The sequence below is a fragment of the Patagioenas fasciata genome, chromosome 5, assembly GCF_037038585.1.
Source record: "Patagioenas fasciata isolate bPatFas1 chromosome 5, bPatFas1.hap1, whole genome shotgun sequence".
In the NCBI taxonomy this organism is placed as follows: domain Eukaryota; kingdom Metazoa; phylum Chordata; class Aves; order Columbiformes; family Columbidae; genus Patagioenas; species Patagioenas fasciata.
Genome location: NC_092524.1, coordinates 69,005,017 through 69,025,092, shown reverse-complemented (window position 1 = coordinate 69,025,092; position 20,076 = coordinate 69,005,017). Strand labels below are relative to the sequence as shown.

The following is a 20,076-nucleotide window of genomic DNA, read 5'->3' as shown; positions in this document are numbered from 1 at the left end:
AGAGGAGTGGAAGTGTCTTGTTCACCACGAGAGTCAACACGCTGGTGGTCAACGCGCTCAGATGTAGTAGAGGACTTTAAATTCCTTTCCATGTGCGAGGGGTGGTGACCCCGCATCTCTTGCCATGACACAGGGTGTTATTTCCCCTGAATTTCTCCACCAAAGCTATCCAGGAACATTAATAAATACTCAACTAAAAAGTCCATGCAGGAAATCCCCGTAAGAGACAGCTAAAGTAAATTATTGCCTTAATACGGCGCCTGTTTTCTAATCTACAAATACATATAACCTAATGACCTGGTGTTCTAACGCAACCAAATCCTGCAAGGTAACCAAAACAGGATAGTTTTGCACTATTCCAAGTACTTCCAGACAATCCCATGGGCTGCAGGAAGATGTGCTTATAGAGCTGAGGATGATAGTCAAGAAGAGACTGGACACTGTCCTCAGACCCATGCTGTGAACTTTGGGGTTGTCCTGTGCAGGACAGGAGTTGGACTCCATGATCCTGGTGGGTCCCGTCCAACAAATGTGAACTTGTTACCAAAGCTGGTTTGACACAAATGAGCCTACAAGGTCCTACCAAAAAGCCACAAGTTCATGGCCAGGTCAGGCTGGCGTGAAAACCCATCCTGGGAAACACCCGAGCATGCTGTGGGAGTTCACCTGGGATGGCATCTGGGCCGCTTCCTAGTGCTGGAGATTAAATCCCATTTACAGCTTCTAGTGGCTTTGTAAATTCCCTGCTCCAGGACACTGGTCAGCTGGACGTTTCGGCATTAACCACACACACAACCTCTATTTCAGCGCGACTGCGGATGCATGAACAAACCTACAGCATTTTTAAATACCGCTTTGAGGTTTTCATGGCTATGACCATGGAGAACAAAGAAATGTTGCCAGGAAAGCCAAATTAAAACCTCACTCTTGTAGATCTCATCTTTGCAGAGTTAAGGGATATGATGCTGAGGTGCTGACCATTTGACAGAGAGTGGGGACAAAGAAATGCTGTCAGCTTATTATCAAATTCCAGTGAGTAGCCAATCTTCGTTATTACAGCCTCCTTCAGAAGTCAGTAATTTCAGAGAGCTTGATATGATGCTCTGAGAGGTAAATCATTCCAATGAATTAGAATTAGCTTAACAGAAATATTCTGTATTTAAAAAAAACAAACAAAAAAAAAAGAAAACAAAACAATTTTCCCAAGACAGATGAGACAACTAACACGTTAAGATTGTGATGGAAATTATATTTCCAAGGCCGGCAGATCCAAACTTGGATCTACTTACACGTGCTGTGAATAGATAAGAAAATGGTTGATTTACAGATGGTTCCTCATCCACCCTGAAATGTATTTTGGGGAAAAAAGAAATATTAAAGTAACATCAACAGTCCGGTACTTACAAGCAACCCTACAATCAACCATTGTGTGCCATACGACAGACAGGAGAGAAAACAATCCCCAGGAACAATAAGAAAACTCATTTCAGTTTCCAGCTTCAAGAGTAGTAATGAAAAGCAAAGCGGGTAGGAGATTTTCAGAAAGACCTTAAATACTCTTCTGTAACCTAACAGTGAACACAAATATTTGCTTAACCTCCACCTTCAACATCCAGAAAAGAGCCAATTACTCTAAACGCTACCAAATGCCCCGTGAAGAATTTGAGGCATGAACCACCACCACCACCAAAAAGCATCTGAGGAAGAGGCAGCTCTCCCACAATCAGAAAAGCTGCCTCATTTAGACATCCCCAAACCAACCGCGCTGGAGACGCCGGTGACTCATGATTAGCGATGGAGCAGAGAAACCTCTTGAAGAGGTGAGAGGAAAATTCCATTTTAATTGAAGAGCGCTCTCTAGCAAACCCTGCAACATAACAACAATCGGATATTCACTAAGAAATGTGTTTTATAAACAGCCCTGACAGTCCTCGGCAGGCACAAGATGTGCCAGCTGTGCTAAGACTAAGAAAAATAAAAGTGCAATGTTTATATGTTAAATCCTTTCGAGAAAAAAGGTTTACCTTAGTTACTTTAAAACTCAAATAACACAATGACTTTGAAAAATCAGTTTGCTTTGCACCTTTGTCATCCCAGCTAGTGCCACCCAACTCGATTCCCTTGATCCAGTTCCTGCCTGTTTGCAGGGCTTTGTAAAAACAAAGAGCAAACCGATGACCTAGAAACAAATGCAGGCTCTCAAACTACTTTAAACTCATTAACTTTATACTTCTTTCTCATAACAACGTCTAAAAAGACTGCCAAAGACTGGGATTTCATCTTGCCAGGTTGCACTATGAGAACACTCGGGATTATTCCGAGCTCAAACTTCTTCAGGAATACAAGGCACATTTTTCATAACCCGAAGAATGGAGAGGAGGGGGGAGGGCTGTGGTTTCTATTTTTTTTAAGGGGATATGTTTACATGGCACGGAGCAGAGCCATGAATTCAAACCGGCTCCGGAACCGGAAGCCGTATGACATGTCAGCACAGCTCTCTGCCAATTACCAGCATAATCACAAGCAGAATATTTCTTCTTTTTTTTTTTTTTTTCCCCACAAAGAGATGACACAAAAACGCTTCTCTGCATCACAACCAGTTATTTCTCATCCCGCTGCCCCGGACTAGCCAGGCACACCGAAACAAAGCAGCTCAAAGTACGCCGAGTTTCAGATTTATGAAAAACGACACATCCTTTTAAAGGACTTAGGGCTGGATTCCCTAAGACTGAAATATCCGCAGCGCAAAAATATAAACAGGGAAAGTGAATACGCACCGTGAAAACTTTTAAAAATAACTCCCCAAGGCTATAAGTAACCATTTCAAAGGGGTGGTGGGAACAAGATCCATCTATAAAACTTCAATTTGAGCATTAGCGAAGAGCCCTCCCCCAGCTTGAGCCGCCTTTTATGTGGCAGAGCAACACACCTTTTCTTGCACGGTCGGTTGTGTCAGGTCTATTTTAAACACACTCAGCAGCTTTACAGAGTAAAACATCACCCCACTCTTCAACGCAGCTGAAAATGCAGATTGCCCAACGCAGGCTGAAAACTTTTAAGCCTTTCTTTATAAACAACCCGAGCCTAAAAGCTGCTGAGTATCCCTTGATGTTCGGGGAAGGGACTCGTCTCTCCTATTTTCAGCTCCCACGGCTGTGGCTCTGCGAGGTGAGCACCAGTACACACCAGCACACATCAGTCTGAACACCAGTACACACCAGCACACATCAGTCTGAACACCAGTACACACCAGTACACACCAGCACACATCAGTTTGAACACCAGTACACACCAGCACACATCAGTCTGAACACCAGTACACACCAGCACACATCAGTCTGAACACCAGTACACACCAGTACACACCAGCACACATCAGTTTGAACACCAGTACACACCAGTACACACCAGCACACATCAGTTTGAACACCAGTACACACCAGTACACACCAGCACACATCAGTCTGAACACCAGTACACACCAGTACACACCAGCACACATCAGTCTGAACACCAGTACACACCAGTACACATCAGTCTGAACACCAGTACACACCAGTACACACCAGCACACATCAGTCTGAACATCAGTACACACCAGTACACACCAGCACACATCAGTCTGAACACCAGTACACACCAGCACACATCAGTTTGAACACCAGTACACACCAGCACACATCAGTCTGAACACCAGTACACACCAGCACACATCAGTCTGAACACCAGTACACACCAGCACACATCAGTCTGAACACCAGTACACACCAGCACACATCAGTCTGAACACCAGTACACACCAGTTCGTGAGCACCAGCTGGATGTGCAGCGCTAACTCCACCATGAACTGTGACTCCCTTCCAGCTCCTGAGGAGCTTTAATCTGCTGCTGCCTTTTGCGGGCTATTATTAACCTCAGGGATAAACTCTCACCCTTTAAACCAGGTGCTTTAACTGCTGCGCTCTGCAGGCAGGTACAGCGAACTGATACCGTAACGGGGAAAGCATCACCTGCAATATTCACCAATTCAAACCTTTAAGACAGCACCGGGGGGAGCGGTGAAACCCTCCTCCAACGCTGCGAGTTAATACTTTTGAATAAAAGCGTTAGAGGAGATGGGAAACCTCCAGCTTGCCGGGGAGCCCCCCGGTTTTCGGGGACCGCCGTGTCCCAGCCCGCGGGGCCCCGAGCCCCGCTGAGGAGAAGCGCGGAGCGCGGCCCGTCCCGCTCACCTTGTAGACGTCGCCGTAGGTGCCGCTCCCCACCCGCTGGATGAGCTCGTAGTCCTGCTGCGGGTTCCGCCTCAGGATATCCCCGCTCGGCCGCGCCGCCGGCTCCATCTCCAGCCCCGGGGGAAGGGGAACCGCGGCCGCTCTGCTCCTCTCCCCTCCGGCCGGGGATGCTGCTAACGCGGCAGCCGGCCCATGGCTCCTGCGGCGGGAAGCGCTCGGCTGAGGGGGCTCCCGGGCGCTGGGCCGCGGGTGCCGAGACAAAGGCGGCAGCGGGCGGTTGCGCGGCGGTTGGCGGCGGGGCAGCGCCTCCCGCAGCCCGCGGCGGCTCCCGGGGCTCCCCGGGGAAGCGCCGAAACCGGCGGGGAGCAACCGCTGTGGGGAGGGAAGGAGGGAGGTCCCGACCGGCCGGCGCTGAGGAGGCGCCGCGGGCCCGCCCGCCGCCGGCCGGGGCAGCCACAGCCCGTCTGCCCGCAGCAAGGCCGGGCCGGCTCCTACCTGCGCGCCCACAGCCCTTTGTCCCGCCGGAGAGGGAGCGCCGCCGCCGCCACCTCCTCCTCCTCTCGCCGCGGCCCCGGCCCCCACGCACGCACCGGGACGGGTCGGGTCGGGCCGGGATGGCAGCGGGGCCTTCGCGACGCTGCAGCGCCACAGCGCGGCCGGCGGCACCGCCACGGCCCGGCCCGGCCCGCCCACCGCCCGCCTCCCCGCCCCTCGGCGGGAGTGGAACCCGCGTTGCGATGGCTGCTGCTGGGGGAAGTGTGTTACCCTCCCTGCGGCCCTCAGGCTGCTCCGGCGGCCCCGCTGCTCGGCTGGGGCCGGGTTCCAGAAGGACAGGGAACTGCTGGAGAGAGTCCAGCGCAGCCACCAAGATGCTGAAGGGAGTGGAGCATCTCCCGTGTGAGGAAAGGCTGAGGGAGCTGGGGCTCTGGAGCTGGAGGAGACTGAGGGGGGACTCATTCATGGGGATCAATATGGAAAGGGGGAGTGTCAGGAGGATGGAGCCAGGCTCTTCTCGGTGACAACCAGTGACAGGACAAGGGGTAATGGGTGCAAACTGGAACACAGGAGGTTCCACTTAAATTTGAGAAGAAAGTTGTTCCTGGTGAGGGTGGCAGAGCCTGGCCCAGGCTGCCCAGGGAGGTTGTGGAGTCTCCTTCTCTGCAGACATTCAAACCCACCTGGACACCTTCCTGGGTGTTCCTGCTCCATGGGGGGATTGCACTGGATGAGCTTTCCAGGGCCCTTCCAATCCCTCACATTCTGGGATTCTGTGGGGCTCCCATGGGCTGGGCAGCAGGGAAAGGGCAGCCGGCGGGTGGGTGGTCTCTCTGTTCGGTAGAGGCAGAGCCGGGGGTGCAGGTGGGCCCTGGTGCGTCTGGAGACCCCACTGCCTGTCCTGGAGGCGACACTGTGAGCTTCCGTAACAGGTGAGCCTGGGGCTTCTGTGTCATGGAGCTCATAGAACCACAGAATGTCACAGAACGGTTTGGGTTGAAGGGACCTTCAGAGCCCATCCAGTGCCACCCCCGCCATGAGCAGGGACATCTTCACCAGCTCAGGTTGCTCAGAGTCCCGTCCAGCCTGGCCTGGGATGTCTCCAGGGATGGTTCATCCACCACCTCTCTGGCCAACCTGGGCCAGGCTCTCACCACCCTCAGGGACAACAATTTCTTCCTCATGTCCAGCCTGAATCTCCCCCCTCTTAATTTAAAACCATCACCCCTTGTCCTGTTACTACATACCCTACTAAAAAGTCTGTCCCCATCTTTCTTATTGGCTCCTTTTATGTATGGAAAGGCGGCACTAAGGTCTCCCTTGAGCTTCTCCAGCTGAACACCCCAACTCTCTCAGCCTGTCCTCCCAGCAGAGCTGTTCCAGCCTCGGATCATTTCTGTGGCTCCTCTGGCCCCTCTCCAGTGGGTCCATGTCTTCTCTGTGGAGAGACAAGTGTGGTGGCAGGCATGGCTTATCAGGCCATAACCCTTGCTTTGAGGCTGGAGGAAAACCCCCAGCTTGCCTACACCACACATATATATATATTTTCTTTTTAATTTATTTATATCCATATGTATGCTTCTGCCCAACAGCAAGCTGAGCTTTCCATCTTTGATGCCAGAGCTGTTCATGTGCATCCTGGTGGGGGTTATCACAGCTGCCACGGCAAAACCCTGCTCGGAGCTGAGTGCTGGACCTGAGCTGCTCCCAGAGAGGCTGAGATGCCAGAGGAGGAGGAGGAGGATGTACCAGCTGCGGGGAATGGGGACATGGGCTGAGTGGGACTCCCTGGCTCAGTGTCTCTCATCCTTTGCAACCTGAATTGCAACCTTGCAGCTGCACCATGTAATACTTTTCGTGGGTATTTAGCTTTGTGGGCAGCCACTGCAATGATAGTCACATGAGAATTAACTCGTACTTGTTGGGACTTGCCTCCTTCAGCTCCTAAAGTCAAAAGAGCTGCTGTGGAACTGCAAGACGGCAAGTATTCTGCATCTGCCTTTTCTTCTCTGGAAAACAATGCCAGATGTACAAGTCTCTTTGGTGTTCGGGACTCTGGATTGGGTATTTAAGAACAGATTCTGCCTCTTTGGCAGCCAGAGAGCCCACGCAAGTCCGATATAGTCTATCGACAAAGTAGCTGGGTGCTGATTCTCAGTTTAAAATGGAGCCTGGGTTTTAAGCTTACTCCAACACTTTCAGAAATTCCAGATGCGAGTACCTGAAGCAGCGGCGCTGATTGCGTAAGATCTTCCTTCGAAACACAATCTGCAGCATAACTCATTAGGATCGGCGTGTTGCTTTAGGTTAAGCTCAAAGACAACGTGTGCAGGCTCTCGGGAATTGCCTAGTGGCATTTGATTTTATTGGGTTTTTATTCATGTGCTCGTTTGAAGCCAGAATCTGGCTCCAAAATGTAAACTGTCCTGCTGCAGAGAGGCAGGGGAGCATGGGACTGCTAACTTAAAGGGACTGGCATTTAATTTCCCCTTGTGCTCTGAAATCCTTCTACATCCTGTATGTTCTCTCCAACATAAATACGTACGTTTTCCTGAACACCCAGCAAATACAGAAGAAACTATTTACCCTGTAGGGAGCTGTATTTCCTCAGGCGATTTTTAACAAAACAATTACCTCTCCCCCACAAATTAGCTTCCTGCGCTCCTGATAGCGAGCTGTTTGCGTCCTTTTTCTTCTCTCTTCCTCAGCTGAGGGTTCAAACGCCTCTTTTCGCTCTACTGATTTGCTGCTCTTGACGAGCCATCAGATGACAGCACAGGAAAGAGGCCATTTCATTTTCCAGTAGCAGATGGTGCATTAAGACTTGGCCTCCTAGAACGTTGTACAGATCCAAGGGCCGTCCGACGACTGCAGTTTAATGCAAAAGCTCCTGTATTGACCACTATTTTGCGCCCGCACGCTGCCAGGCATGCACTCTTGAACACGCGCTGATTCCCACTCTGTATTTTCCACCCCAGACCACGTTGCTTTTCTGGTCAAGCGTGTTAAGGAATGTGCTTTTATGCAGCATCTTTCGTCTGGATGGGTCCCAGCCTTAAAAGGAATGTTAAGTGGTTTTACATAAGGCATTACGTAGGATTAGAGAATGTGATCTGTTTGCATTGTAGTGTTAAGAGGAAGAACAGCCAAGGTTATTTTAATGAGACTGGTAATGGTAGATGCGAAACTGTAGAAATTTCTAACAGAGAAATATAATAAAGGTGAGTTTAAAAGCAGCAGAATGGGCCGCATGTGTGAATGCATGTTCGTTGTCAAATAAACTCTGAGCATGAAGAAAAAATACTTCAGCTGTAGTTTTCCTCTGCTAAAACATCTTTAATTTCACATAGTCTTAACAACCTCACACGGAAGGTATTCAGTACTATTGTGCGGGATTGTTCCATGTTTGCAAGGTGTTTAAATAATAAAATAGATCAGCTGCCCGGCGATGCCAAGGCTGAAGACTCATGAATCAACCCGAGGGCCTGCAGCTTTTCCCGCTCATTGATTCCTGCAATACGCTATATTTTATATCCAACTCCATTGTTGCGGAGTCCAAAGAAATGCTGCAGCATCCTCCCTACGATTTGAGGTGTAGATTATTTTTTTTTGCTAAGCTTGCAGTTTGGGTTTTTCAGGCTGGTTTTCCTCCCCGATGGAACACATGCTGTCGCTTCTCCCCATCTCCCCATGGCCACGAGCAAGCAGCTATTTCCAGGCTCTCTGCGGGGAGCTTCCAACCACTGAGTCCAGGATGCTGAACCTACTAAAGCTTCTGGGCATCACCTCGGCAGCTCTCAGTGCTGGTAACCCCGCTTTGCCTGCCTGCTGAGCTCTGCTGGTGGGACAGGGCAGGTTTCACAGGGACCGTAACGGCCTGTTGTTGCTGGAATGTCCCTTTGGAGCAGCTGGGACGGCAGTTACTGTGAGCACATGATGACAACTACAAAAAGATGCCTGGAAAAAAACTAAAGAGCTTGGGTAAGGAGGCTCTGAAGGGAACATGCTATTTCTGTCGCAAGAGCAGAAAGAAGGAGAGATCTTGGCAACAGATCTTGGGTGAGAGAAGAAGGAGGAGATGGCACCCAGGCCTGTGAGATGCTTCTTATGTCCCGTTTGGGAATGTTCTTGCTCGAGAAATCATCAGTCTCCCACAGACTGAGGATCTCTCTGGGGGTTGTTGCTAAGATGCTCTGGGAAGAGAGAAAAGCCACTAAGGGAGAGCAAAGCCTTTGCAGGCTGTCAGGGGACTTGTGTCGCTTGCAGGAGCAGGAGAATTAAAGAAGATACAGCTCAGCCCCCCAGGCCAGCTTGAACTGAGGTCCTCGTGCACGGATTTGTTTTTCACGGAAGGAACAGGAGCACTAGCAGCTATACGTTATTTTTGTGTCACCCTGTTTACGTCGATATATCTCAGGAGACTTTGCAGCTGATTGTGCTGTTTGCATTCAAAGGAAGGAAACCAGCTGGATGCCCTTCCCTCCCCCGGGCAGCACGGGAGGGCAGAGGTGAAACAGGCAGCTCGAGGATGCAGGAAAATGTGGCCGTTTAATTAAAAGCATCATTAACAAGCGGACTTGAGAGCATTGCCTGGAAACCTGGCTGCTCCCCCTGTGTCCAGGTGCACGAACCTGGCTGGAACATATTGCGAATATCTTGCTGAATCACGCAGGCAGGTGGATTGGTTGTTTCTGCCAAGATGCAAGAGGAGCTGGAACCCTTTCCCCGGACGATGTGTATCTTCAGGGGGAAATCCTAGAAACAAACTTGGCACACACAGATTTTGGCTTGGGCTTACTAAAGCCACACTTGCAAAAAAAACCAGAGACTGACAAGGAAGGGTGTTTTGGATATACAGGGTGTTTCAAAGAGATGGACCCACTTTGAAATCACTACATACTGAAAATGGGCCCATCTTTTTGAAACAACTGTGGCGTCCATCTGCCTGTCAGTGCAGGAGAGAAAGAGCAAATTAAAAACAATATTGGAAATAGATGGGAAGTTGGGCTTAGGGGGGATCTTATGAGCTCTAAGGAGAAATAAGAGGAAGGTTGAAGTTTTGGGCTGATGGCCCTTTATTTACATGGCTTTTTGTCTTCTTAAATAGTCCCTTCGATTCACAGAGCATCTTCCAGAAGGCAGGACACAGATTGATTAGTTGTTTAATTAACTGCTGAAATTTTGTCTCCTCCACGAGTGCAATACGATGGCTGTGTTACGGCCACAGTGTGCAATCTTCTTTACAGAAGCAGCAAAGGTCATTCCTCTGGTTGCAAACCCCACGCAAATGTAGGTGGGCATAGACGCTATCTGGGGAGAGAAATAGGAACAGCAGGAATAGAAGGATTTCCTACGCATCAAGATCCACTTCACTTCAAAATATTGCAGTAAGAGAAAAACAGTAAGATGTTAGGAAGGCTTCATCTCTCAAGAAGAGTGAGGGAAAAGCTGGTTCTGTTTTAACACTTTTTGATATTTGCTAGGAATTTTTTGCCTCTTAACCCAATAATAAGGTTACAGCAATTAAAACAGCAATGACAAATCACTGCCACAGAGCGTAACTGCTTGCGAGAAGTCGCCTCGCAATGCACTTCCAACACAGTGAAGATCTATATTCCTTTTACTATCCCACGTGATTAAGCAGAAGCAGTGACAGAGCAAAGACCGAGAAGGCAGAAGTGATGATAATAACTGCGGGGAAGGAGCGAATATATTCGAGAACCTTGTATAACCACCGTAAGAACAGATCTGTCACTCAGGGTGAAGACAGCACCTTATCTGCTTCCTGGCAAGGAAAACTCATGGGGACGACACCGTTTCCCTCGGCAGCAAGTCCTGGCAAGTATTTGGTGGCACCTGAGAAAGAGCAGAGCTTTTGCAGCGTCCCTTCGCCACCGCTTGCATAAGGATTGCACAACACAGCCGGTTTCTGTTTGCGAAGGGCTGGGGATATGAAAAGCAACTGCAAATGCTGTCTGGGTAAGTGGGCCAGTCGAATCAAGGTGAATTATGAAACTGCCTCTGCAAGCGGCGTGAGATGGATTTAAATCCAGGTTTTCTGCTCATTCTGGGGCCTTTTCAGCTTTGTGTGGCCTGGCACGCCAGCCTGGGGACCCCCGGCTGTGGCCTCGCTCTGCGGGGTATTTTCTCTTTTTGCCTTTCCCCCATTTAGTATGGTTTTTCCTCAAGAATCCCTCCATTGTGCGCCTGTTCGGCACGTCTGCTGTGAAATCGGCTCTGCAACCCAGCAGCTCATGCAGCAGGAACGCGAGGATGCTTCCTAGGAAGGGCTGTTTGCAACTGGAAAAATAAAGGAAGGCTGAATCAGTGAAGGGACGGCTGGTGTATGAACATGAACGAATGCTGAGTCACCCCCTGGAAACGACAGACACCACCTGCAAAACCAGGACTTGGATCATAGGAAATAATGCAGGAAAAACCCATGGGAGTTCATGTAGATGATCCCCCCGGCACAGCACAGGATCAAACCTCTCCGCTCCTCTTTGATACAACGGTGCCATAATGGAAAGACAGAGGGAAAAAATGGGGCAGTACAAGCTTGGCCTGAGCAGCAATTCTCAAAGCGCATGAGGAAAACAGGACCTGAGCCCATCTCAGTTTAATCGGACTTTCAAATTGATGGATCTCCTCTTCCATCCATTTTTCCCCCCTGTTTCCCAGCTGCTTTGCTTTTAATCTCCTCTTTCAACCTCCAGCGTAAGAAATCCCCCCTCACAACGCCGTTTCAAAGAAGCAACAGGCACATGCGACTTCAGAGATTATTTCTGAAAATTGCAAGGGAGCTTCTGCCAAGGCCGCGAGCGGCTGAGCGGGGCCGGCAGCCGTGGGCAGGAGGATTCAGCCGCCTGCCACCTGAGCAGCTCCAGCGAGCCAAAGTTCTCTGTTTCACTGTGATGCTGAAAGCACAGGGAGGAAGCCAACGGGAGGCAGTCGCGGAGCATCGGAGAAGGCACTTAGAAATTAACTATCAGCATATCAATGGGAGCGCAACAGCGCACGGCTTTGGCACGGATGAGCAGTTCACGTTTCAATGTTTTTCCTGCTTTCAAGAACAGCGCGTGGATCCTGATGGTTCCTGAGCATCCAACAAAGCGGGACGACTGTCGGCTTTCCCTGACCACTGCAGGCCAGCGTGCAGAAGTGAGCATTGCTCTCCCAAAATCTCTTCCAAACGCAGTCTGGGGTCTGTTCCCTCTCATCCTTCCAGATTTTGGCCCGCACAATCCTCTGGCGACTGCCACATTTCCAGTTCAGGGATCATGCCTCGGCACCGTGCTGTTCTTCTTCCAAAGAGCAGCACAGGCCTGCAGCTTCAGACGAGTTAACCAGCAGCTTGTTGGCATCAAAAGTCCGATCAAGCACTAGCGGGGCACGCCGAGGACAAGTGTGCTCGCCAGGACGGCAGCCTGCGGTGTGCAGGTGGGACTGGGCGAGCAGCCGGCATTGCAAAGGGCTTCAACGCTTTTCCTGGGTTGCTCAAAAAACACAGGCCTGGGATGCTGCAGCTGGCGAGAGAGAGAGGCAGAGAAAAAGAAATCAGCACATGGCCCCTGCATCCCTTTGTTAGGAAGAGCGTGACCAGCAGGTCAAGGGAGGTTCCTCCCCCTCTGCTCTGCCCTGGTGAGGACACAGCTGGAGTTCTGGGTCCAGTTCTGAACTCCCTAGTTTAAGAAGGACAAGGAATTACTGGAGAGAGTCCATGGGAGGGACACAAAGATGCTGAGGGGTCTGGAGCATCTTTCTTATGAGGAGAGACTGAGAGAGCTGGGGCTGTTGAGCTGGAGAAGAGAAGCTGAGAGGGATCTGATCAATGGGATCAATATCTCAGGGTGGGTGTCAGAGGATGCACCAGACTGTTCAGTGGTGCCCAGCGCCAGGGTGAGGGGCAACGGGCACAGACTGAAACACAGGAGGCTCCATCTGAACATGAGCAGAAACTTCTTTGCTGGGAGATGCCAGAGCCTGGCCCAGGCTGCCCAGAGCGGGTGTGGAGTCTCCTTCTCTGAGACATTCAAACCCGCCTGGACCCGCCTGTGTGATCTGCTCTGGGACCCTGCCTGAGCAGGGGGGTTGGACTGGGGGATCTCCAGAGGTCCCTTCAACCACAACCGCTCTCTGACTCTGTGATCCCTCCAGGTGTGATGTTTTGGCTGAGGGTACAAGGGCCACCTCAGGGCAGCCAGGCCATGGACCCAGCACCGCCGCTCCTTTGCTGAAGTTTTGCACCTGGGCGTTCCTGTGTGCTCAGGCTGAGTCACGGTCTTACGTGGCAAAGCACTGAGTCAATCTCAAAGACGAGGTGGCAAACACTTGCTGCTAGAGGGAAATCTGGAGGGAAGGTGCAAGCTAAACTTTCCCCAGGGGTGCCCAAGCCCAGGTCCTTGAGCTGCATCTTTCATGCTGCATCTGTGCATGTACAGCATTTGTCTCCTGTCTGTGGATGCTGCTGGGTGTAGGTGCCCGTGGGTGGGCTTAGGTGTTTGTCCTCCATGTGGGTGTCCCCACAGTGAGCCCAGTGCCCTGGAGGGGTGACCTGGTTGTGCTGGATCTGTAGGAAACTGTTACCTTGCCAATAGAATAGGCCTAGGCAGGATCTCTCAGCAAAGCATATTTTATTAATGATTTTGCAAGACCGGGTGTTCCACCTAAAGGTAGGCACATGGAATAGGGCAAAAAGCCCCTGCTAATATCCCCCCCCAAATCCCAGCCACAAATTCCCTCCCCTGTTCCCCATTGGTTGGGAACCGCAGGGTTTAGACTGCTCAACGTCTTCCTCACTTTACCCATCTCATTTATCTAATTCTAACCACCCCCTCCCCTTACTGATTTATTTAAAATATGGATTCCTGGTTCTTTGGTTAACCTTCCCCCTAGCTTAACTTCTTAAATAATCTGTTTGCCATCCAGGATTAGTTTGAAGAGACTTTCTTCTACATTAAGGATTCACAGTCTGATGTCTCTTAGTCCTTCACCCCCATGCTGGGGTCAGGCGCCAGGTGCCCCATTTCATAAAAACAACATTCCTCCTTCAGTGGCTCCTTACAGGCTCCCCTGATGAGGTTCTTAGGGACATGGTTTAGTGCTAGAGTTGGTTATGGTTGGACTCGATGATCATAGAATCCCAGAACATCAGGGATTGGAAGGGATGATTGCACTGGAGCAGGAACACCCAGCTGAGGTTCCACAGGAAGGTGTCCAGGCGGGTTTGAATGTCTGCACAGAAGGAGACTCCACAACCTCCCTGGGCAGCCTGGGCCAGGCTCTGACACCCTCACCAGGAAGAAGTTTATTCCTATATTTAAGTGGAACTTCCTGTGTTCCAGTTTGCACCCAGTGCCCCTTGTCCTGTCACTGGTTGTCACCCAGAAGAGCCTGGCTCCATCCTCCTGACACTCCCCCTTTCCATATTGATCCCCAGGAATGAGTCCCCCCTCAGTCTCCTCTTCTCCAGCTCCAGAGCCCCAGCTCCCTCAGCCTTTCCTCACACGGGAGATGCTCCACTCCCTTCAGCATCTTGGTGGCTGCGCTGGACTCTCTCCAGCAGTTCCCTGTCCTTCTGGAACTGAGGGGCCCAGACCTGAGGGTCTCTTCCAACCGAAATGATTCTATGATTCTATGACATGCCCCCCCTACGGGTGGGTGCCCCGGGTGTGGGGACAGCCCCGGGACGTGGATCTGCCCGCGCCTGCCCCACGCGTGTCCACGCCTGATGCCCCACGTGTGCCTGGCCCGTGGGCGGGTGCGGCGTGGGCGGGTGTCCCCGGGGGCGGCCGTGCCGTACCACGCCGTAGCGGCGGGCGGGGATGCTGCTGCTGCTGCTGCCGCCGGCTCCCCCGCCCGCCCCGCGCCACCGCGGCAGCCGCGCCAGACGCAGCGCGGCTCGGAGCGCGCACGGAGCCTCCCGCAGCCGCCATGGCCCGGAACCGCCGGGAGAGGAGCAGCTGGGGTAGGCGGCGAGGGGCGGCGGGGCAGAGCGGGGAGGACGAGCCCGGGCGCGAACAATGCGGGGCCTGCGGCGGCCCGCTGGGGCGGGGGGCGCGCCCGGCTCCGCCTGGGCCTGGGCCGCCGGGGCGGGGCGGGGCGGCGGGGCTGCCGGCGGGGGAGGCCGCGGGCGGCGGCGGGGGGCTCGGCTGCCCCGGGAGGGGCTTGTGGGGGCGGAGGGCCGCCCTCTGCCCGCTCCCTCCGGCGGGCCACATCTTTCACACCCCCACACCCCATGGGTCTGGCCGGGGTGTCCGGCTGCCCCATGGGAGCGTGGCCGGTGGGGCGGGTTGGGCTCGAGGTGCCCGTTATTCTGGGCCAACCCCGGGGCGTTGGGCGGTTGGGCGGCCGCGCCTTGCTCTGCTCGGGGCCGGTAACCGTCGGCAGCCGCCTCCGTGGGGAGCCCGTGGGCCGCCTGGGTTCTGCCCTGGCCCGCCCTGCTGTCCCTCGGCCCTTCACTGCTGTCCCCCTAGCACCTGCCCTCAGCCCCGGTGTCCCCTCAGCCCCGGTGTCCCCTCAGCCCCGGTGTCCCCTCAGCAGGGACCGGGGTCTGGCTCACCCCACCTTCCCCTCCAGAGAGATCTGCCTTCCCCGGCAGGTCGCTCCTTCAGAGGGTTTGTCACATTTCTGGGGGCTGCAGGGCTTTGTTGGTGTGTCAGCCCCTCCGGAGAGGGGCCATTTTAAATCCAGCTCAGTACAAACCCCGCCTGAGCCCAGGGGAGCTGGCAGCAGCATTGCCAGGGAGCGGGATTGCGAGGAGGAGGAGGAGGAGGAGGAAGTTCTGCGGCATCTTCCTGCGAAGCTTGGCTTCTCCTCCAGACCTGCCTGCCTGCAGCGGGCTGGGACCCACCAGAGCTGCTCCATCCCCTCTGGAGCCAGCGCTGGGCCCACAGGTGGGCTGCACCAGCAAGCAAAGGGGCTCCTGGTGCCTTTTAGAATTGTAGAACCACAGGATGGTTTGGGTTGAAGGGGCCTTCCCAGCTCCCCCAGTGCCCCCCCTGCCATGAGCAGGGACATCTTCACCAGCTCAGGTTGCTCAGAGCCCCGTCCAGCCTGGCCTGGGATGTCTCCAGGGATGGTTCAGCCACCACCTCTCTGGCCAACCTGGGCCAGGCTCTCACCACCCTCAGGGACAACAATTCCTTTCTCATGTCCAGCCTGAATCTCCCTCCTTTAGTTTAAAACTGTCACCCCTTGTCCTGTCGCAGCAGGCCCTGCTGTAAAAGTCTGTCCCCATCTTTCTTCTCGACCCCTTTTAAGTATTGAAACACCACAATAAGGTCTCCTCAGAGCCTTCTCTTCTCCAGGGCTGTGGCTGAGCCTTCTGCATCCAGCACTCATAGATTGCTTCACCAGCTTCCACTGGTGCAGTTTTGTAGAAAATCAGGTTTTAGACAGCCATTTGCTGTTATTTGAGGCTGCTGGGGAGTGTGATTTGTCATTTCCCCTGAGTTGTGTTCCACGTGAACTCATGATATCCTGTCTCGTCACGCAGAGCAGGTGAGCTGAGCTGTGATGTTTAGATACACAAATTACATTCTAATTTGTATAGATGAGTGTAGTATTTCCCATGGTAATGATTAACAGACGAGGGACATGTTTGCGGAAGCGTTCAGATAACGGAGTGTGTGGTTGAAGTAAAACAGAGCGAGTCGTGGTCTTTTTGTGGGAGAGCGGGGAGAAAATGAGCAGCGCTCATTTGATCGGTGCCATTTTTAACGGTGACTCTTGACAAAGGTCGTTAGACCCTTGGGTAAACTGAAAGGAAAGCTTCCTCCTGTATATGGTGACATTCTCAGCTTCGTCTCGCAGAGCTGTCAGTCCCGTCTGTGTGTGTGTTGGGTATTGCACACATGTACACATGCTGGTGCTTACCAGCATGAGAAGAGAACGCAAATGATGCCGAAATGGGTATAAACGCAGAAAGCATCGTCTTTGAAAGAATCGCCTTGGTCCGGCAAGCTGAATAGGCACATCCCTCAGTCTAAACGCGCTGCCAAGCCGTACTCGAGTGAAATGTGATGTGTCACTGATTTGCTGAACTCTTCCTTACATTCTCGGTAAGTTTTGAAAGAATCTGGTGCTGTCCGTGGATCCAAGTGGATTTCTGGGGGATCAGCCACCTTCTGCAACCCATCCGCAGGTCAAACTCACACCCAATCTTCCACAGAGCTTTACCTGTTCCTAGAAAGATTGCCCAGCGCTTTACCAGGCTGGTTGACATGGCAGGTAATACATTAGAGAGCAAAATGGCTGTATCTTTTACTAGAAAAGCCCCCTTTAATAAAAGCGTGCATTTATACAACAGAACCTCGTTCCATGAAAGACGCGTTTACATCCAGTGACTGCAGCATTGTGTGGTGACATCAGTCTGGGGGGTGACTGTCCCACTGTTACGTTTTTCAGCCTCGCTGGCAAAGGAGGAGGCTCAGGCTTTTACTCAAGCTAAGGCAGAAAGTCCTTGCTGTGTTCTAAAAATGAGCTTATGGGTCATTAAAAATATGACGGTGTTTCGAAACGAAGCAAACTTTGTCCTCATTGCTGTCTGATTAGTCAGGCCTGAAAGCAGGCAAGTGCTCAGTGCAACCCTTCTCCTTCGTTTCATAAAAATAATTTGCATTTTTAAAGCTCACAAAGCGAATTAGGGTGAGTATGGCACCCAGAAGAAATCGCCTCGGGTCGACTCTCAAAGCTGGGTTACTGTCACACACGTACGTCCCCGGGAGCTCGTGCAGGGGCGTGTGATGCATCAAGCGCAGGATTTAGCCGCGGGCAGAAGGTCAGCGCGAGGCTGTGCGTTCGTTAGAGCTCTTTTACTCAACGTGCTAAGTGGTGCGTAGACCTCACAACTGCTCCTGGTTGCTGGGTGAGTGGCTGAGGGAGCTGCCAACGTCTCATTTTTTTGCATTATTTTTTGGTAAGAGTGAGGGACCTGGCTTCTCCCAAAATAAGGATTTTTAGTCTAAATCCTGACTGGTGAAGTCCAACCAGGTCGGTGAAGGCTTATAGTAGGTTACACCAATGTTTTGTGAAATCCTTTGTGCTTGGCAGTTGTGGACGCCCAGCAGCTGGCTCCCAGTTAAACCATTAGAGATCTCTGCTCCCAGTCACTCGTTTAAACAGTACAGACTGGAACGAAGTGTGTGAAATCTCTCCCGTTTCCCATCATGGCCCACGTATTCAGCATGACCTACTCATCAAGAATTCGGTTCCAAAACCATAAAAGGGATTAGAGAGGTTACATGTACTTCTTGGTCGGGATTTTCAGACTGGACGTGAGATTCATGACAGGTCTTAAAGGGTCTGATTGCCAGGAAGGGCCGAGCAGCTGTTTTGGGGAGAAGGGACCCCTCTCCAGCACAGACTGAGATCACCACCACCCATTCAGACTGCACGGCAATGGGTTAAACTGGAAAGAAAAGGATCATTTTGGTAGTCTTTTGTTTTTGTGGTTTTTTAACTAATAGTGCTAACATGCTTTCTGTTTGTCATATGTTTTCTGACCTTTTATGGTGGACTTTCAGATTCCAGTTGCTGGCATTTCTTGGTGAGACTGCTGGGAACGTCCTGCAAATGAAATCTGAGACAGGCAGGTCTTTACGCAGAAAGCCACTAGATATGAGAAGATTCACAACCAAATTAGCAGGCTTGTAAATGAGAGAAGAAAATGAAGTGTTGGGACTTGAAAGAAGCGACAACATCACAAGCTAGAGACCTAAATCCAAACTAGACATGGTGCTTGGTCTTTGTGCCTTTGGTTTTGAGGCAGCAGCATTGTACAAAGAGTTTGAATAGCATGGGCTGATCTGTTGCAAGTTGAGCAGGGAAAAGGTCAGCCTGCCTGTCCCCTTTTTGGGGTAGAACTGAGATGCCCTGAGTGTCCCTGGCCGTGGTGATGTGGTCCCCTCATTGTGTTGTGTCCGTGTCACCAGAGGCTTCGGTGTTGGCTCCCTGATTCATGGAAGGGGGAAGCATGGTAGGGAGTTTGCTGTATCTTGCTGCATTTTCTCTGCTACCAGCACACATAATTTGTAGCCAGCAGGTCTTATGTTAACTGCTCTGCATTGACTGGAACCTTCTCTAGCAGATGAGTGTGGCTGGTAGAGGTATCATCATGGCATGTCCCATGGGTCATCTCCAAAAGTCACTTCAGTCTAGAGAGAGCCCAGCTCCTTTGTTCCCTCCAGAAACTCCCACATTTACTATCGGCTGGAGGAAAGTTCAGTGTTATGACAGTAAAGTAACTGAACACAAATTTCCCAGATGGGGTGGAGAAGGTGCTGAACTCTGACAAACCACTAAAACATACTTTAAGTGCTCTATATACATAAACATTTTCTCCAGGTTGTGGAGAAATAGCCTTCCATGCTGTATCCTCTGATTTTGAGGCACGTTTACCAGCCTTTATTTTCAGGCAAAAAGGGCAGAATTAATTTCACGTCAGAAGTGACTAAATCAATAGCGGTGGTGGAGGGAGGCTGGTTGCTGACAGGGTGGATGAAGGACCACACAGAAAATGAGAGTTTTGGAGAGGTATTCATGCAAGATGCATTTCAGTCATCATGTCACACCTGAGGCTGGATAGAATTAAATATGGGTAAGCAAGCAGGCCCAGGATTTGTGTCTGAGAAGAAGATAATGGCCTCTTGGTAGCGCTTTCTTATGACAGTGTTCTGACAAACACAGGTGGGAATAACGTTCCCTCTGAGTTGCTCACCTTGCCTTTGAATCAGCCCATTCTGGCACATGAACTGGAATGGACATAGGTATATAAATCTCTAATATGACCTCAAATATCCTGAAATACTTGTAGAAAAACCTCTGTCTGATGTGCTCTCTTCCCAAAGTAGTTGTGTGCCCGTGTCTCTGAAGGAGATGAACTCGGCCTGGGAATTTGGCAGCGGTAGGCGTTCACAGAATGGCAGAATCCCAGAATGTGAGGGGTTGGAAGGGACCTGGAAAGCTCATCCAGTGCAATCCCCCCATGGAGCAGGAACACCCAGCTGAGGTTCCACAGGAAGGTGTCCAGGCGGGTTTGAATGGCTGCACAGAAGGAGACTCCACAACCTCCCTGGGCAGCCTGGGCCAGGCTCTGACACCCTCACCAGGAAATTTCTTTTCAAATTTAAGTAGAACTTCCTGTGTTCCAGTTTGAACCCATTACCCCTTGTCCTGTCACTGGTTGTCACCCAGAAGAGCCTGGCTCTATCCTCCTGACACTCCCCCTTTCCATATTGATCTCCATGAATGAGTCCCCCCTCAGTCTCCTCTTCTCCAGCTCCAGAGCCCCAGCTCTCTCAGCCTTTCCTCACACGGGAGATGCTCCACTCCCTTCAGCATCTTGGTG

General features: G+C 51.7%; 2 protein-coding genes across 4 annotated transcripts in view; one reads left to right on the top strand and one right to left on the bottom strand.

Annotated features, from left to right (window-relative positions):
* Positions 1-4,882, bottom strand: part of MAP4K5 (mitogen-activated protein kinase kinase kinase kinase 5) — a 61,033-nt gene extending 56,151 nt beyond the window's left edge. For both annotated transcript variants that reach the window (XM_065838223.2, XM_065838224.2), the window contains exons 1-2: positions 4,728-4,882; positions 4,233-4,431 (exon numbers count right to left, since the gene is read on the bottom strand). In XM_065838223.2, coding sequence (XP_065694295.1) covers positions 4,233-4,340 — 108 coding nt within the window. In that variant the 5' untranslated portion in view covers positions 4,341-4,431; positions 4,728-4,882. The remainder of the gene's footprint in view (positions 1-4,232; positions 4,432-4,727) is intronic.
* Positions 4,883-14,551: 9,669 nt separating this feature from the next.
* The window catches only part of ATL1 (atlastin GTPase 1), a 30,316-nt gene continuing 24,791 nt past the window's right edge, over positions 14,552-20,076 (top strand). For both annotated transcript variants that reach the window (XM_065839570.2, XM_065839569.2), the window contains exon 1: positions 14,552-14,694. In XM_065839570.2, coding sequence (XP_065695642.1) covers positions 14,661-14,694 — 34 coding nt within the window. In that variant the 5' untranslated portion in view covers positions 14,552-14,660. The remainder of the gene's footprint in view (positions 14,695-20,076) is intronic.